General features: G+C 37.3%; 1 protein-coding gene across 7 annotated transcripts in view; it reads left to right on the top strand.

Moving 5' to 3' along the window:
- The window catches only part of CACNB2 (calcium voltage-gated channel auxiliary subunit beta 2), a 246102-nt gene that overhangs the window by 202999 nt on the left and 24897 nt on the right, over window positions 1–18206 (top strand). For 5 of the 7 annotated variants that reach the window (XM_082753053.1, XM_082753052.1, XM_082753058.1 and 2 more), the window contains 7 exons: window positions 53–175; window positions 5152–5288; window positions 6984–7060; window positions 10865–10998; window positions 14401–14481; window positions 14804–14862; window positions 17184–17293. In XM_082753053.1, coding sequence (XP_082609179.1) covers window positions 53–175; window positions 5152–5288; window positions 6984–7060; window positions 10865–10998; window positions 14401–14481; window positions 14804–14862; window positions 17184–17293 — 721 coding nt within the window. Of the gene's footprint in view, window positions 1–52; window positions 176–5151; window positions 5289–6983; window positions 7061–10864; window positions 10999–11143; window positions 11164–14400; window positions 14482–14803; window positions 14863–17183; window positions 17294–18206 lie in introns of all 7 variants that reach the window. The other 2 variants (XM_082753056.1, XM_082753055.1) reach the window with 1 other exon arrangement.

Raw genomic sequence — 18206 nt, 5'->3', positions numbered from 1 at the left:
TATATGCACATTTGTGAGGGAAATCCTTATGGTTTTTTTCTTTACTTTGCAGACAAAACCTGTTGCGTTTGCAGTTCGGACAAATGTTGGTTACAGTGCAGCTCATGATGACGATGTTCCAGTCCCAGGCATGGCCATCTCATTTGAGGCTAAAGATTTTCTTCACGTTAAAGAAGTAAGTAAAACTTAAGGAGTAAGTGAATCTCTTTAAAGATCTGTTTGAGTAACAGTGCTACCATTTCTTAATGGTTAGATTAACCTCCCAAATCTTCAGGTCCTGTTTTTCATGAAAGTTATTTCCCTGACACAGAAAATATTTTATTGTTAAGAGCTACATACTGAAGAATTGAAGTCATAAATTTCAAGATATACATATCAATTGTCAAAAAACGTACTTTGAGTTTGCTGCATTGCTTTTCTTTTTCTGTAGTTTTTCTTTGAAAATTTTCAGGTTTTGTGGACTTTCAAACACTTAAACTCTTGTTCTTTCTCTCCTCCTTGCAAGATAATTAAAACTTGGTAACTTTCCTTTACAAACCTTCCTAAGCACCCTACTGCTCTATTTTGAATGATTTCATTTTACCAGATCTCCCAGGTTCTGGTCATATTCCATTGTATTTTGCCACAAAGTGGTCCATCCGACAACAGAGATTTGTAGCAGAAGAACTGGAAAATTTGCTTGAGGAGAACAGCGTAGTCATACACTTGAAATTATATGTTAAACCCATTTTAGATTATCCAGTTTTTTAATGCTGAAAAAATCCCTCAGTCACTACAATTCATGATGCATAGCAATTTCTGCTAGGACAGGTACTTTGTAGAAGCAAGAAGCTTTCCCTAATACACAGAAAGAAATGCAGGTGGACAAATACAAAGGAAACACGAGAAGCGGACTTTTAGTACCCTGATGATTAGTGATCAGCATTTTCCATATATATGAAACACATAGAAAAAAAGGATGATTTGGATTCCAAGCAAGTGTATATAGCAAAGACAATGTTTGAAGTCTGATGATAATGCAAAAAAGAATTGCTTTACTTCTTATGACAGAAGTAGGGATGAGCAGGCACAGTCTTGGCAAAAGAAAACCATCAGCATTTTCTGATTAATCTGGTGTAGTTTGGTTAGATTCAATGATTTTGTATGATTATCTATTCCATCTATATGTCAAATGAGCTGGTAGTCGCTGACTTCACATCAAGCCTTTCCCCTGTTTCCATGTGAACCAGAAACAGGCTGTCAGCATATTTCTGTTAGAATATATATTTTTTTCCTCATAGCTGAACTTAGTCTTTGGTGTAAAAATACATGGAAGATAATGAGGAAGACAGAGTTTCCCGAACTTTTCCTAATCTTCAGAAATACCTTGAAAGGAAGCTTAACTCAGCTGAGGTGTTATATTGTCTGTGGGTGGGTGCATGTAGCGCTGTGGAATGAAAAACAAGATGAGACTGCAGTTCTTTATGCAGCTTCAGGTGTAATACAACAAGCACTCTGCACTAATTGTCTTTAAAAATCAAAAACCTTTTTTCCCCTCTGAGCAGTTCAGGGAATTTGGCTGTCTAGTGATGTTAGGCCAGAGCAGGGATGTGGCTGGGACCCTGCGCCCCAGGTCAGGCTCACTGCCAGGCTGGGAGCCCAAGGAATCAGACTCATTGGGCAGTGGCTGCTGCTTCTGGGGGGCTCCGACCTCTTCTGGAGGGTGCTCAAGCAGCACCCCTTCCTCAGCCTACGCATTCCCCTGTGGTGGCCCTCGCGTACTTGCTCTCCAAGGCTCTGTAACCAACCAGACATCTCTCCTTCATTCATTTTGGTGCTCTCTAGAGTTAATGTAGGGAGAACTGAAATCTCTAAAATTTAATTATTTCTGCAGATGAAAGTAAAAAATATCATATTATATACACTGCTATAAAATGTAGCGTTGATTTTCACATCACAAATATTTAAGAAAAACAGCAACAACAACAACAAACAGCAGTACGACAATCTCTTGTGATGTTTGACTGCACAGCAATACCATATAGGATTGATGTTATCCTGTTCTTATCTGTGAGGAGTTTTCTCCAATTTATGCTGCTAAGAGGGCTCAAGCAAGGAAAACCTCATTTTTTTCTTGAGGGCTGCACTGATTAAATATGAGGGAAATTTGTTTTTATTATTAAGTTAGAGTCATTAAAGCTCAGTATATATAAAGATGACAGATTGCGTCCTGCGTCACAGTCAATACTGAATTTTTCAGGGCTTAAATGCATGGCCATAATTCTACTTTGCATTTAATTCCTCTTTGTATTTCACTTGGCTCTCCAAGCTCTCCAAGTCTTAAAGAGAATCACTGATCCCACCCAGCACCCTGAGAGCTGGTCACATCACTACCAAAATTCCCGCTATTGCTTTGTAATATTAGGAAGTGTTATTTGTGGTATTACTTTCTCATAAAACTACCTTATCACAGAATCACAGAATCACAGAATTTCCTAGGTTGGAAGAGACCTCAAGGTCATCGAGTCCAACCTCCAACCTAACGCTAACAGCCCTCCACTAAACCATATCCCTAAGCTCTACATCTAAACGTCTTTTGAAGACTTCCAGGGATGGTGACTCCACCACTTCCCTGGGCAGCCTGTTCCAGTGCCTCACAACCCTTTCAGTGAAGAAGTTCTTCCTAACATCTAACCTAAAACTCCCCTGGCTCAACTTAAACCCATTCCCCCTCGTCCTGTCACCAGGCACGTGGGAGAACAGGCCAACCCCCACCTCGCTACAGCCTCCCTTGAGGTACCTAAAAAGAGCGATAAGGTCACCCCTGAGCCTCCTTTTCTCCAGGCTGAACAAGCCCAGCTCCCTCAGCCGCTCCTCGTAGGACTTGTTCTCCAGGCACCTCACCAGCTTCGTCGCCCTTCTCTGCACCCGCTCAAGCACCTCGATGTCCTTCTTGTAGCGAGGGGCCCAAAACTGAACACAGTACTCGAGGTGCGGCCTCACCAGAGCTGAGTACAGGGGGACGATCACCTCCCTAGCCCTGCTGGTCACGCTGTTCCTAATACAAGCCAGGATGCCGTTGGCCTTCTTGGCCACCTGAGCACACTGCTGGCTCATATTCAGCCGACTGTCAACCATCACTCCCAGGTCCTTCTCTGCCTGGCAGCTTTCCAACCATTCCTCTCCCAGTCTGTAGCTCTGCTTAGGGTTATTGCGCCCCAGGTGCAGGACCCGGCACTTGGCCTTGTTAAACTTCATGCAGTTGACCTCAGCCCATCGGTGCAGCCTATCCAGATCCTCCTGCAGAGCTTTCCTACCCTCAAGCAGATCGACACACGCACCTAACTTGGTGTCATCTGCGAACTTACTGAGGGTGCACTCGATGCCCTCGTCCAGATCATCGATGAAGATATTAAAGAGGACCGATCATCGATGAAGATATTAAAGAGGACCTTATCCTCCTTTTCATATACTGACAACAGCAGTTAGCATTGAGACTTTGCAAGTATGACTGCTTTTATTTTTGTAAGAAGAAAAATTCCTATAGATTTAGTACTTCTATTAAATTCAGAATCGCAGAATCACAAATTAAGACTAGTTTTGTCTGTTGTTTGATAGGAAAGTTTTAATAAGTACTGACTGTTCAGATTTTAATATAATGGTGTTGGTTTTTTTTTTGTTTTGTTTCGTTTTTTGATTATCTGTCTCTTCCTTTTACCAAGCTAAGCAATACTACTTCTGCAGATTTTGTGTATAACGTAGGCCAGATCCATATAATGGCAACCTCTGTTGACTCAATTACTATAGTCTTCCTCCACCTATATTGTCTTACAGAGTATTTGAAATACACATGCATGTCTTTAATTAGCATGTTGTAGCAAAAAGTTATAATTTTAATAAGATGTTTGAACTAACACAGCTTTCAGAAAAGTCTGCTCCTAAGGGGCCTCTGCATAGGCCACAGCCTCCTCCAGGCCACATCCACCTGCTCCACAGAGGGCTCCTCCACGGGCTGCAGCATGGAGATCTGCTCCATGTGGGACCCATGGGCTGCAGGGGGACAGCCTGCTCCACCAGGGGCCTTTCCACAGGCTGCAGGGGAACTGCTGCTGCATGCCTGGAGCACCTCCTGCCTTCCTGCTACGCTGACCCTGGAGTCAACAGTGTTGGCTCTCACCCCTCTCTCCAAGCTGCTGTTGCACAGCAGTTTGTATTTTTTCCCCCCATTCCTTAAATCTGCTTTCCCAGAGGCCCACCCGGTGTTGCACCCTGGCTCAGCTCTGACCAGCGGTAGGTCCCTTCTGGAGCCAGCTGGAGGTGGCTCTTCTCTGACATGGGGCAGCTGCTGGGCTCTGCTCACAGAGACTATGCCTGCAGCCTTCTGCTACCAAACCATTGCCACATAAGCCCAATACAATGTATGAATAAATATTATTAAATTGGAGCACTCATTATCTCATACTTAAATGGCTGAAATTCAGTTAATTGAAATATGTGCATATGTATAACTGTAATTTTTTTTAGTTGTCCAAAGATATCCATTCCTTGTGGATCTGTCACTGTCTGCTTAACATACAGATCACATGAGCGGTATTTAGGTAGGTAGTAGAAGATATATAGGAAGTGGAATGTTTTCATATTTCAGAAGGTAGTAGTGAGTTCAGAGAAGCAGTAGAGTTTAAGAAGTGGTATTTTATTTAAAGTATAGAACTGATTTTAATACAGTAAGAAAAAAACAGATTGTAAAAATTGTTCGATAAGAGCAGATCAGAAGAAATCTCAGGTGTCCACTGAGGAGAAAGATCAAGGGAGAACAAAAGAAACTCTAATGTATGAAGAGAAAAGACTGTGAAGCAGGAAGAAATAAAGATGGTGAAATGGGTGGAATTAACAGCCAGGGAGAATCATGATGTTTTGTGAGAGAAAGTTTCTGCTTAAGTACTGTAGCATTTTAATAATTTGGAAGGTATAATTATTTTAATGTATTTCTGAACATTACCACTATTCTTCATTGCCATAATAACATAGTACAATGATTAACTGCAGGGAAGAATTACATAAAATGACTTAGCTGCAAGTTAAAAATAATAACAAAATGATCACAAATACAGTAATTTCATAGTACATGACTTTTTCTTTCCTTTTTTTTTTTTTTTTTTTTTTTTTTTGTAGAAATTTAATAATGACTGGTGGATAGGACGGTTGGTAAAAGAAGGCTGTGAAATAGGATTCATACCAAGCCCAGTCAAACTAGAAAACATGAGGCTGCAGCATGAACAAAAGGCAAAGCAAGGGAAATTCTACTCCAGGTAACAACAACAAAACATTAGAAGTAGTAGCACTCCTTGTAGCAGTTATTTTGGAAATCAATGCTGTGTATGCTGTAGATCTTTTTAATTGTTAAAATTGATGGTTTCAAAAATTATAAGTCAATGAAAAAAGTAGTATTTATGTATACGATTAATAATGTCATTGCCATTGCAGAGTGCAAGTGAGTGCTTAGGTTGGTGGCCTGTGATGGCCTGTGATTTTGATTCTGGTTTAGTTTCATACAGTATTTGTAGATACACATTGCAGTTAGTACATTCGTTATGTGCAAGCACAATTTTTGAGCTAAAAATCAATCCCCCTAAGTTCTATAACATTTTTTTTTTTTCACAATACTATATGTACTATACTAAACTATTTTAAAGATGATTTCAGAAATTTCAGAGGATGCTAATATGATTTTTTTTTTTCATAAAGCGAAGCCCGTGGCTGTTATCTAGCTGTCAGAGAAAAATGTTTTGATCTGTCTCATTTGTTGTGTCTGACTGCAGCCATAATGACATAAAAATACAGATTCAGTATCTAACAGTATTGTACAATAATGTAAGATCTAATACCGTGATCTTTCTATGGAATTCTTAATACAGTAGTTTTCCATCAAAAGGTAACACATAGAAACAAATGCCATTTGCTTCTCCTTGATTATATAGGATACAGAAATATTTCTATTATGTTTGAGTGGGATGGAGCTGGAGCTGAGAAAACATCTGGGAAACATTTGGGAAGTAAGAAAGGCTTTTCTGCTCCAATGGGAAGGGCAGCAGTGTCTGAAGAGCAAGTCAACATGAGGAGGAGACCAGGATGCTGCAGCGTCAGCTGTCTTTACTGGCTGGGAAATGCTTTCCCTGAGTGTCCCATCCTCAGCAGGAGGAATCTGGTTCCTTACTTGTCTCCTGGCCTTTCTGATGCAGCCACATCTGACCCAATGATTTGGTCACTTCCCAAATTGTAAAACCTTCTGTTCACCAGAACTTCTCGCTGGAGATAACACTGTCCTACACTACAAATGAATTTACTTAGTGATTATAAATATTTTTAGATAGAGAAAGTATCAACTAGTACTGCCGCATTAATTGTTTGAAGAGAGAAATATACATTCTTACCTTCATTTCAGTGCTTTTCTAGTTACAGTAACAAAAATGTTGCTAAAAATATTTTTCCATTTGCAACACTTGGGTAGGCTTTCACAAAGCCTGACAAAATCTTAGGCTGTTTTGTCTTCATTGGACGGGCTTCTTTTACCGAAGTGCTACCTTGTACCAAGACAGCAAACAAATTTGTAGCTTAATTAAATTGAAAAGACGCTAGACAAACACACTGTCAGTTTCATTAGGGTGCTCTTAATAATTATTCTGTTAAACAGATATTCTTATTGGTTTAAAAATTATGTATAGTAATAATATTAATTGTCAGTAATGATCAGATCACATTAAGATCACAGTAAGAGCATATGTAGCAGAATGAAGTTGCACAGAGCAAGGAGCGTGATTGGTGTTTGCACTTCCTCAGTCTTAAAAATGTACATGCGTTTAGTGTAAGATGTATATTTTATACCACTGTCAGAAATACTGTTTGCTTCTGGTCTAACAGCTCATTTATAAAACAAGTAATAAATAGGCTAGAATAAATACTGATAAAGCTATAAAACTTCAAACTAATTTGTTGCTTTACTCCAGTAAATCAGGAGGAAACTCTTCATCCAGTCTGGGTGATATAGTTCCTAGTTCCAGAAAATCGACGCCTCCATCATCTGGTGAGTAGGTCATGAACCCTCCAGATTACAGAATCAGGCATTTCATCTGCTAAAATTTATATTACTTTTAGTTCTGTTTTTCTTATTTCCAGTGTGTTTTTGTTGCCCTCTTGGTCTGATTTGGGTTCATTTGAAGTAGTAGAGTTAATGTCTGCAAGGGTAGGCAATGATAGGCTCTTAGCAATCCACAGAGTTCCTTCTTTGCTTCTCCTGCAAGTTTTTATAGCAGAGGAATAGTCAAGTGGTGATATAGTCTTGCGATGAGATAGTTAAAGACTTGGTCTGGGGAATCCTGCTGAACAAGAAATATATTCTGGTAGAGGAGGAAAAACAGCAATAAGAATAAAAATGCTCATGAAGTCTCTGCCATAGCATCAACAACGACTTTTTTTTTTTTTTTAACAGGAGTTTTCAGTTTCACAGTTCTGATAATGAAAATCTGCTTCACATAACTATAGCATACTGGTTATCTTTTTTTTCTTTTCTGACAGAAGACTTTTTTCATGAGTATTGTTTTGAATTTAGAGCATCAACAGACTTAACTTTGGTTATGTTAGATTTAAGAAGTATGAAGCAAATTCTTCATGAGTTCATGTAGGACACTGGCGTGTAATCTTTATTTTCTCCTCAGAGAAAAAAAGGACAGTTGGAATACTTGAAATCACAAAAAAATAGTGAATATTGCTAGCACCTTGCCTACAGAGACAAAGATGAGTGTTTTCATGTCACGTTAGTTTATATGGAGCTGGCATACAGAGCAGGCATCTTAAAATGGTCCTGAAGATTTTAAAGCATTTACATGGACATTAAGAGAGAGACAGGAGTTCAGTCAAGTTATGATAGTAGCTTCATGTGGTTAAATTAATTGAAAAATGTATCTGTCCTTGTGAAATCATAAATTTGTTTGTAATGACCAACTTTATTACAGTTGTGGTTTGTTTATCAAAATTCCACTTATGTTCCCTATCTGCCATTTTTGTAAGAAAATACGTAGTTTACTAATATGTGTCTGTCACAAGTTGGTAGAACACACTTTAATCTTTTGTGGCTTTACAAAGGCCTTTAACTGTCCTATTTACTGCTAAGGCCCCTTTTTCAATGACTGCGTTTTTGCAGTAGAAAGTGTCCATAGACCTATATTGTAATTTTCTAATTAGAGCATCTGAAATGTTATAATATTTTTATATACTAAACCCACTTAGATAGCAGTGCATATGAAATTTTCAGAATGTTGCACAGAATTTAAAGGTAAGGGAACAGATAGCATAATTAGGTTGCCCACTCACTGATTGCTAGTGATGCTGTAATTTTCATTGCATTGAGTCATTTCTTCAGACAGTAGTTTTCAGAAACATAGTTTTCTGGAGAAAGAAGAAAATCTATTTAAGTTGTTTCAGTTACATCGCAAATTTGGAGAGTATTTATGAGTAGATTGTGTTTGCTTATACTATGATCTTTATATTTGGGATCTGCAGTATTTTGTTGCTTATCTTAAAACATACCAAGGGTGAAAGAAGCATAATTTGTAACTAACGAACTCAAAAGTCAAGAACTCACTTGACTTTGAAGTGCAGTTCGATTCTGACCTGGTCCATTTCTGCTATTCCCAGGCCTCCTCTTTGCGAAAGTGTAGTAAATGGCAAACACATCAATTATTTAATAATTTGAAGAAAAGATAACAAAAATAAGGTAACTTCATGTTTTGACTTTGAGTTAGGGTTTGTTTTTTTCCCCAATATAAACTAGTGCCACAAAAGCATGGAACACAGTGAAGAAAGACTGAAAACAAGTAAATAAATCAACCCATACAGTCCTCACTGACTACCAAGCAGGATGTGGATAATTGGGAAAATGAGTTTGGGAAAAAAAAAGAAAAAAAAAGACACAAAAAATCAGCTAACTAAAAATAATTGACAGTTAAAAAAAAAACAACACACCTGTCACAGATGTTATGTAATGGGAAAACTGAGAATGAAAAATGAAGATATTGATAGCTGATCAAATGCTGCATTTCTCTTTTACAGGAAAAACTTAACAATCCCAATTTTCTTTACAGATGATTTTAGTGGAGGTGTTCTAATATGTCTTATTATGAGGGGTTTATATAGCGGCTGTGCTGGCTTGTATTCAAGAAAAGATAATATGTTCTTTTTATAATTATGAAGAGGATGAAGGAACAGCTTTGCTAGAAGAAAATGTTACGTGATTTCTGTGGCTGTTTTTAGGAGCAGAAGTATAGAAACAGGCTGCAGATCTGCTCATGGGCTTTCCTGGCAAGGTCAGCCTCAAAGGGAGAGGTATAAACTCAAGGCACGTCAGGGATTGTGGCATTAGATGTGTAGACAATTCAAATGGGAAAATATACTCCTCTCAAACGGAGGAGATCACTGTCCCAAGTGTCCCTTAAATCAGCAGTTGCACATAGCCTTGACAGAAATATTTGTGTGTTGCATAATTTATTGGCACAAGCTGCTGTATTAATTGATGTCCCACTCATCAAACATCTGAAAGCAGGTCACTAAGGTGGTTTCATAATAGTTTACACTGATTAATTATAGTTTTGGATAAAGTCTATGCAAACGATACTGCTTACAGATTATTTAGGGTTACATTCAATGCATGATAATGGCAGGAGATGATGGGCCTGTTACCAGCGGGTGTCAAGAGATGGGTAAGATCTTTTCACGCAAGGGTGATGTTGTACAGCATGTTTGTAGATCACTTTTGTGTATGTACTTGCTTTATGAAAACAATGGTAATACAGTACCTAAGATCAGGATTGGGTGCTGTAAACAAGAAGGCGTATAAACTGTCTGATTTTTTGGTTGTCAGGTATTCATTGGGCTTTGCCTTCAGGATGGCCTTGCATTTTGAAGATGTGTTTATTTCTGAGTCTCTGATGATACTTTGCAAGCTAGTTACTTGCTAAAGAGGGTAGCTATTTTATATTTATGGTACAGGCTTTGAGTGCTGTTTATTCCCTTGGGAAAGGTTGAAAGAGGTTTGTTGTATTCAGCTCCATTTTGCTCTGCCTATATCCTCACTCTTCATACAGGATCCAGGTCTCTGAGATAACTTGGATCTATTTTCTCTCTTCTGATACCTCTTTTTTTTTTAGTTTTCATTATCAGTAGGTCTGTTTATGTTATTTTTAATAAATGTATCTTATGCCTACTGTGCATATTCAGTTAAGGTGACTTAAAAATACCAACTGTAGTATGCCCTAAGATAAATGTTTGTATTACTGTACCACTATTAGGCTGATTTTTATTTTTTTGGCTCCAAAAATTATTATTATTATTATTATTTTGATTTCCAAGTACACACCGGTAACATTTTAAATTTAAATTGATGATGCACATTTTTTATTTAGTGTTTATCACTATAAAACAATGCAAATATTGTTGGCCAAATGTTGTTGGTCAAATTCTGTTTTTTACTTTTGTGCAAGTCTCGTTTATTCCAGTGAATTAGTTTGGATTTACACTGGTATAACAAAAAAACTTGGCCACTCCTCTGTTTTCTAAGAGTAATTATGTGTATGTCTGATTTAATTCTGTAATAAGGGATCAGAGGAAAACGTTACAGTAGCTGTTACAGACTGCCTCGTGTTTTCTAATCCTAATGTACTGCACCTTAAATTTTTTCCCATTGTTTTATTGTGTTTTGTATTCATGGTTGTTTTTTTAAATTTTTATTTTACTCTGGACAGGATTTTTCTTTATTTTTTTTTTATTTCCTTTTTAACCTTTTTTTTTACTTTCCCTGTCATCTGATAATTCTGAATTGTTTGTCTGTATATAGCTATAGACATAGATGCCACTGGCTTAGATGCAGAAGAAAATGATATTCCAGCAAACCATCGCTCCCCCAAACCCAGTGCAAACAGTGTAACATCACCCCACTCCAAAGAGAAAAGAATGCCCTTCTTTAAGAAGGTAACACCAACTTCCAAGCTCCCATTTGTCCACCTGCTCACCTGCACTGCGTCACATTTCTAGTCCTGTTAATTGTCTGCGTCCTTTGACAAGCCAATAACATGCATGCTTTGTTGTTCTTTGTTTCTTTTCCATGCTGCTGTAGCTAAGCAGAAGCAGAAATCGGTAAGTTTATATCAGCATTACCTATGTTTATCCTGCCACTGGCATCATTAGCATTATTACCCCAGTTTAACAATGCAGCTATCCTAAACTGAAAGAAGAGATTAATCAAGCTATTAGAGGATTCAGTACACTAAAAGATAAAGTCCTAAGTTCAGTGAGCATCCATGAAACCCTGCTACAGTACTTATCCTTTTTGATGGAATGAATAGACACACTTTGAAGGCCTTCTAAATCTCTGAGGAATTTATTTCTTATAAATATATATAATACACCCCTCTAGTGCATGCTTGTTCTTTCTATCTCTTTTTCAGAGTATTTTTTTTCATTAGAACTCAGTCTATTGAAATAATTCTTGGAATCTAATCAGATACTCAGATTGGATTTACACAACAAATAGTCAGAATCCTTGAATTTTTTACTTAGTATTTCAGCTTCTAATTTACTTGGTGCAAAATCTGCAGATGAACAAGACCAGTGGAAAACTGCAGACTTGTTTCGGCAGCTTACTGTGAGTTTATCCTATTGTCATGTATAAATTACTAGACAAACGTTCTTGCTTTCCATCGGTCAGATTTTTTTAGTATCTCAGCTATTGGAAATGGTACTGATGGCTCACAGGAGAGACAATGTCTCCCCATATACAGCCCAAAGCACTGCAGAATTAGGCCATTGGCAACCTGTTACAGCAAACTGTGCCATATGCTTCTAGGATCTTTGCTGGAATATGTTATCAAGACACTAGCTAGCAGCCAAACTATGAAACTGGATATTACATTTCTACTTTTGTTTTAAATCTTCTAATTCTTCATAGCTCTTCTTCATTTGTTTTAACCACTCACATCTAAAGTAACAACAGACTATATATGGTGCTTAGAAACAGTACCAAGTGACACTGGTGCCAGTGCTATTGGATGCTCTCCTGTTTAGCTGAATAAAGCATTTTATTCTCTCATGAGCTCCTTTAAATACTATATCCTTCTCATCTTCAGTCACTAGTATTTTCTTCAGTAGGGTGTGTTAAGTACCATGTCATTCACAGCCCACTGTGGAACTTAACAGCAGTTTCTTGCTTCTGAATAATTTATTCATTAATCGTATTTCTAACCAAGTATAAATGCTAAGGAAGCATGTTGATGTATATTAGATGCTAATCTGCATAATGCATCTTTAGAAGATGTGTTTTGTGGACAAAAAAGCATGTTGCTGGATAGTGACAAATTCTATCTCTCTTAACTGTGTGGGGCCTCTTTTCTTCCATATCACAGTCTTTACTGGTTATAGTTGCTTTTCTAATGCTGCCATTTACAGTAAAAACTGAATGGGCATCCCAAACTAGTCATTCATGGTCAAACCACTAAGGTATATAATCTGAACTACATTAGTTTTTATTCCAGGTTCGTGTTTGAACTTGACTCTGCAAGTGAAAACTGTATAGCTTAGTGCCAGGCCCTTAGAATATTAAATTCACTAGTACTGAATTACTTAGGCGCTTCCATTAGATTGCTTAGTCAATTTTCTGCTGATATCTTTGTTACTTCAAGCTGCAAAAATTAAAAATAATATTAATAAAGCCTGTTTCAGCAGAACAGATCTTAAATATAACCCATATTCCATCAAATAAGATAGCTTCTGTACTTTTCCTAATTTTCAAAAAGCTGGTTAAGTACTAGCATGAATATCTTCAGTTGAGTTTGCTGCATTAAAATAAAGATCTGTTGCATCAGGACACTCATACTATAAGCACTGTCACATCTGTAACTGTTTTCTCTTAGGAGCTGACTAATACATTTATCAGATTATTAGTAATATCAGCAAGAACGTTGGAGGGCTGCATTTTAATACTGGAATGGTGTAATTGCAGGGTTTTGCTTTGAAATGTGTTGAGTTAGATTCTGCCCTGTTTAAGATAAGTTCATTTGACATGCTTATGATGCCTTGGGCACCGGTATTCATTCTTATGTTACTAATTATCTGGTAAAGCTACAGGTAACAAAAAAGAAGATAAACTATATTTAAAAACATTCGCAAAAATGTTTTCCATGTTTTAGACTGCTTTAGACTGCTGCTTGTGTAGCATTTTGTGCTGTCATTGTATTAATGTCTGTCTGTGTTTTTGTGTTTGGAATGTATATACTTTAATGTTATTGTGAAACATCTTGGGATATGTTGAGTACTGAAACAATGAACAATGACTGTCTTCTACAGTCTTGACTGATGTATTTGTACTATGTAAGCATCTGAAAAATGGATCTGGTATACCATCTTTCTGCATCACCCACAGGCTCCTGGGTTTGGATTTGAAACATTTTTCCCCTAGACAAAGATAAACCAAACGCTTTCTGAAAAACAAAAAGCCATTTCTGATAAGACAACATTAGTCATTCTTGGATATATATATATTGGATAGCCATTTATTAAAGAAAATAAAATTTTAATCTGCTTATATTTTGTTTCAATAACAATATAAAAATGTTGGCAGTCTTTGGAAACAGGCAATCTTTTTTACATTTCTAATTCAAAATGTTTTTTTGTAAATCATGCATGATACATCAGTAAGTAGTTTGGTGGATATTGTACTAACATAATCCACTCTTGGGTGGTTATGGAAACTTCCTAAAGTGGAAGTATTGCTATCCCAAGTTCTGTTTATGAAAGTTTTCTGTAAATACTAACTTGATCGGTCATTATTTTGTTTTCTTTTGGAAGTGAATTGTGGATGCAAATGTTGAAGTCAGATTATGAGTGCTTCCATTAGAATTTGCAGTGGTGTCATGATGTTTTGCAAAGCGGTACGCAGATTGGAGCGCAAAGGATATGTTAGACTTCTCTCCTCCCTTCTTGTTTTATTTTTCTCTTCTGTAATTTGCCTAATAAAATTTGTTGGGAAAACAGATGTCACCTCTCTAGAGTCAATCGTATCAAGTCATTAACTATTGGAAATAACATTTTCAATTAACCAGTCAGGAATTATGGGGTGGCACATCCACACATCTCCAGAATAACAGTTTTCGAGCTACCCAGAGCAAACATGAAAATAGTAAGAAAACTGAAAGTCAGTTAAAAGCTTCTTCAAAAGAAATCCCTGAACCTGTGAACTTGTACCAGTTTTCACGAAAAGTTAATGAATTCACAGTTCCTCAGTTGGTGACATCACTGGAAATTCAGAGTTCCTAATATTGAAAGTAATGAGCATTCTACCTAGGTGCTGCAATGCTGAGAGCTTTTTCTGTTTTACAGACAGAGCACATCCCTCCCTATGATGTAGTGCCTTCTATGCGACCAGTAGTTTTAGTGGGGCCTTCTTTGAAGGGATATGAGGTAAGTGATTGTTGGGAATAGTTCTATTTTGCCAAAAATATTTTGCTTTACGTGAATTTAAATGTTCAAAATTAATTAAACTGAATCACATATTTTTTTTTCATAGATAAATATATACAGCTTACACTTTTACTAGATACCTGGTCACATGTATTTTATTTCATATCCAATTTCAAATAAATAATTAATTACTTATATTCCTATCATGTTGTTCAGATACAAGATTTGCTGTCAACTTTAATTACAGGTTTTTCCAAATTAATAACATCAAGTATTATCAGTTTCATATGAGAATATTAAATTGCTGTTTGTTTGCTTTTAGGTAACAGATATGATGCAGAAAGCATTATTTGATTTTTTAAAACATAGATTCGAAGGGCGGTAAGTACTTTGCATTGCAAATTTACTGGAGTTCAGGTTCTACTTAGGCACTAATTAGTTTTTAAGAAATAATGGCGTATGTACCCTTTGTTTGGAGAGTGGGCTATTTTTTGTTGTTGTTTTATCAGTCAAGGGAAGGAATTGTCCCATGCTACTCTGCGCTGGTGCTGGCTCACCTCAAGTACTGCATGCAGTTTTTAGCACCACAATATGAGAACATAAAACTATTAGAGAGTGTCCAAAGGAGGGCTACAAAGATGGTAAAGGGTCTAGAGGGGAAGATTTATGAGGAGCAGCTGAGGGCCCTGGGTTTGTTCAGCCCAGAGCAGAGCAGGCTGAGGGGAGGCTTCATGGCGGCCTGCAGCTCCCTCACGAGGGGAGTGGAGCGGCAGGCACTGAGCTCTGCTCTCTGGGGACGGTGACAGGACCTGAGGGAACGGCATGGAGCTGGGACAGGGGAGGGTCAGGCTGGGGTTAGGGAAAGGTTCTGCACCCAGAGGGTGGTCGGGCACTGGGACAGGCTCCCCAGGGATGTGGTCACGGCACTGAGCCTGCCAGAGTTCAAGAAGCATTTGAACAATGCTCTCAGACACGTGGTCTTGTTTTTGGGTGGTCCTGTGTGGAGCCAGAAGTTGGACTAAAGGATCCTTGTGGTTCCCTTCCAACTCAGGATGTTCTATTCTATATTCAATCACCTATCAGGTGATTCTATGATATATCTCAAAAGATATTAAAATGACCTTAAAAAGTTGTTAACAGATCTTAAAATGAAAAAAAAAAAAAAAAAAAAAAAGTCATTTTTACTGATAACTCTTTCTTTAATACTGCATAATTGAGTTTGAAAAAGGGGATTTTTTTCCCTGTAGCAGGTAGGAAGGAAAAAAAAGGAAAATTTGGTACTGTTCATCAATTAGCAAATAAAGATAACTAACCAGTAGCACAGACAACATGCTGGATTTCATTTTAAGGCTAATGGGATTATCTGTGAGGAGCTGTGCCAGAAATAGCACTTGATTATGTTTTTAGCTTAAGTTAAATCATGCCTAAATTTTCAAAATAATATTGCTGATCAGTATTTTGAAAATAATTCTGCTTTTCTGTATTAACATCTGGGTCTGTTACGTTTTATAGGGCTTTACAAAAAATATACACATGTTGAACTCATTGGGAAATGACTTCTTTGGTTACATTTCAGCTGAATAGCATTTGAGTGTGCTTTCTAGAGAGGAGCTCTCCCTGTTCTTAGCAAATCCACTTCCTCCTTTTAAATTGCAAATAAAATCATACAAGGAAGAACAAGGGAATACCATCAGTCTGATTTAACCCTCAGCACTGGAAAAACGTGACCTCTAAATCTCATTCGACCAGAGTTTAAAGGGGAATTTAGACAAAGGGTGTATTTTGACCCTGGAAAGCAAAACAAACTGGGTTAATCGTTTTCCTAGGAAGAAGAATATCCAGAAGGTTATGTACCAGGTCTGCACAAACAGCTGGAAGTAACCACTTTTTTCTTGGCTTATGTTTTCTCCTAAACACAAAACTGAGCTTACTAGAGATACTTAGCCCAGAGTTTTCGTTTGCTTCCTCACTACTGTGGTTTGCTTCTCTGTGTTGCAGTCTCCATTTATAGGAGGCCAGCATATTTCTTGATCTTTCTGGAAAAATAGGTAGCTCTTGCACTCAGTTTAAAAATCAAAATACATGCTAGTAAACTGAACAATAAAGATCAGAGTTGCATGGCTGTATTAGTTTGTCTGTGGAGCTTTACCTTCACCTATTAACTCTGCATATCCCTACATTTCTTCTACATATGGTTGAGGTAAGCCAGGTTGTAAATCTTTGAAAAGATTTAATCAAAATGAGGGAAACAAGAAAGCAGACTATTTAGTCGGAGACAAATTACATCTCCTTTCAGTGAATGGGGAGTTTTAGAGCCCTGAAACTCTGTAGAGTTGATGCTGGGCACACTGGGTGCAAGGTCTCACCACAGCAAGCCTGGAGTCCCCAGGGAGGACAAGTGCGTCTTCTGCAGTATGTCTCTGCCCTGCCCATGCCTCCACTCTTGCAGATCTATGTAGCTTTGCAGTCCATGGTCAAAATGCAGTAGCATTTTGGTGCTATGCAGAAGGGAAGGTGTCTTTACAATAGTTCTTGTAACAATAGTAGTTTAAAATATCTTCTTTTTTGTTTTCTTTGTTCAAAGCATACTGTAGCAATGAGAACTTGTTTTCCTTTAGTCTTAGACATCTTCTAATATTAGACAAATCTCTTTTCTCCCCACAAGATAAATAACGTTGTTCTATTTTGTTTTGTTTCTTCAGTATATCAATTACACGAGTCACAGCAGACATCTCGCTTGCCAAACGCTCAGTATTAAATAACCCCAGTAAGCATGCGATAATAGAGCGATCTAACACGAGATCAAGCTTAGGTAAGTAAATGATGCTATCTAACAAATGGCTGTATAGTGCACTACTCTCAATTCATACGTGTAAGCTAAAAATAGCCTTCTCTCTGCTGTGAAACAATCATGATTCTTGTATTTCAGAAATCCTGGCTCTGGAAGTCATTTTTAAATCATTACCAGATAAACTTCATGTAGTGCTGATTTTGATTTATCCTGCTTATGTTCACTTTTCATGTTTGTTCTTTGCCTTGGTGGGAAGAAGTAACTGTCCATAAGCTAAATAAAATCTAAGCAGATGTTCTTCTGGTTGTATAGAAGTGACAGTATCAGAATGTCTCAAACTATATAGATGTTATTGATTTTATGCATTATCTTTGGTGAGGTTCCAAGTAGTGATGTCTACTGATATCTTAGACCTGAAAAAAAGTGTTGAAGTACACATTTTATGATTTCTTTTTAAGAGACAAAGATAGGGCTTTCTTTACAAGACTGTATTTCTCTTAGAAGTTTTTGAGAGAAATTAATTTCTCCTGGACACCGCATCATGTTTTGAAATCTTATAATTTTGTGGAACCGGAAACAGTATCATTCAGCCTTCTGAATGTGTTCCTTATCATATCTTATAACAGAATTTCTGAGCACATCTGAGCATTGACTATTTCACATTTGCATAAAATAACTGTCTTTTGTAGAGTACTTTTCTGCCTTATAAAGTTTGACTTCCCTTTCCTGAAGGCATATTTCAGAAAACCCTTGTTTTCAGCTATGTGAATCTTCACTTAGAAATAATCTGATGGCTTCCATGTTTGTCTTAATTTGAGTGTTTTCAAATATAAAACGTACTGTAATGTAACAATATAATGAATATCTTTATATGCAAGAATATTCTTTAGTGTGAATTTCAATTTTGTGTCCAAAGCCTGTTAAACAGTGTAGT

This window comes from Aythya marila (assembly GCF_965140915.1).
Source record: "Aythya marila genome assembly, chromosome: 2".
Classification (NCBI taxonomy): Eukaryota; Metazoa; Chordata; class Aves; order Anseriformes; family Anatidae; genus Aythya; species Aythya marila.
This window is presented reverse-complemented; position numbering and strand designations above follow the sequence as displayed.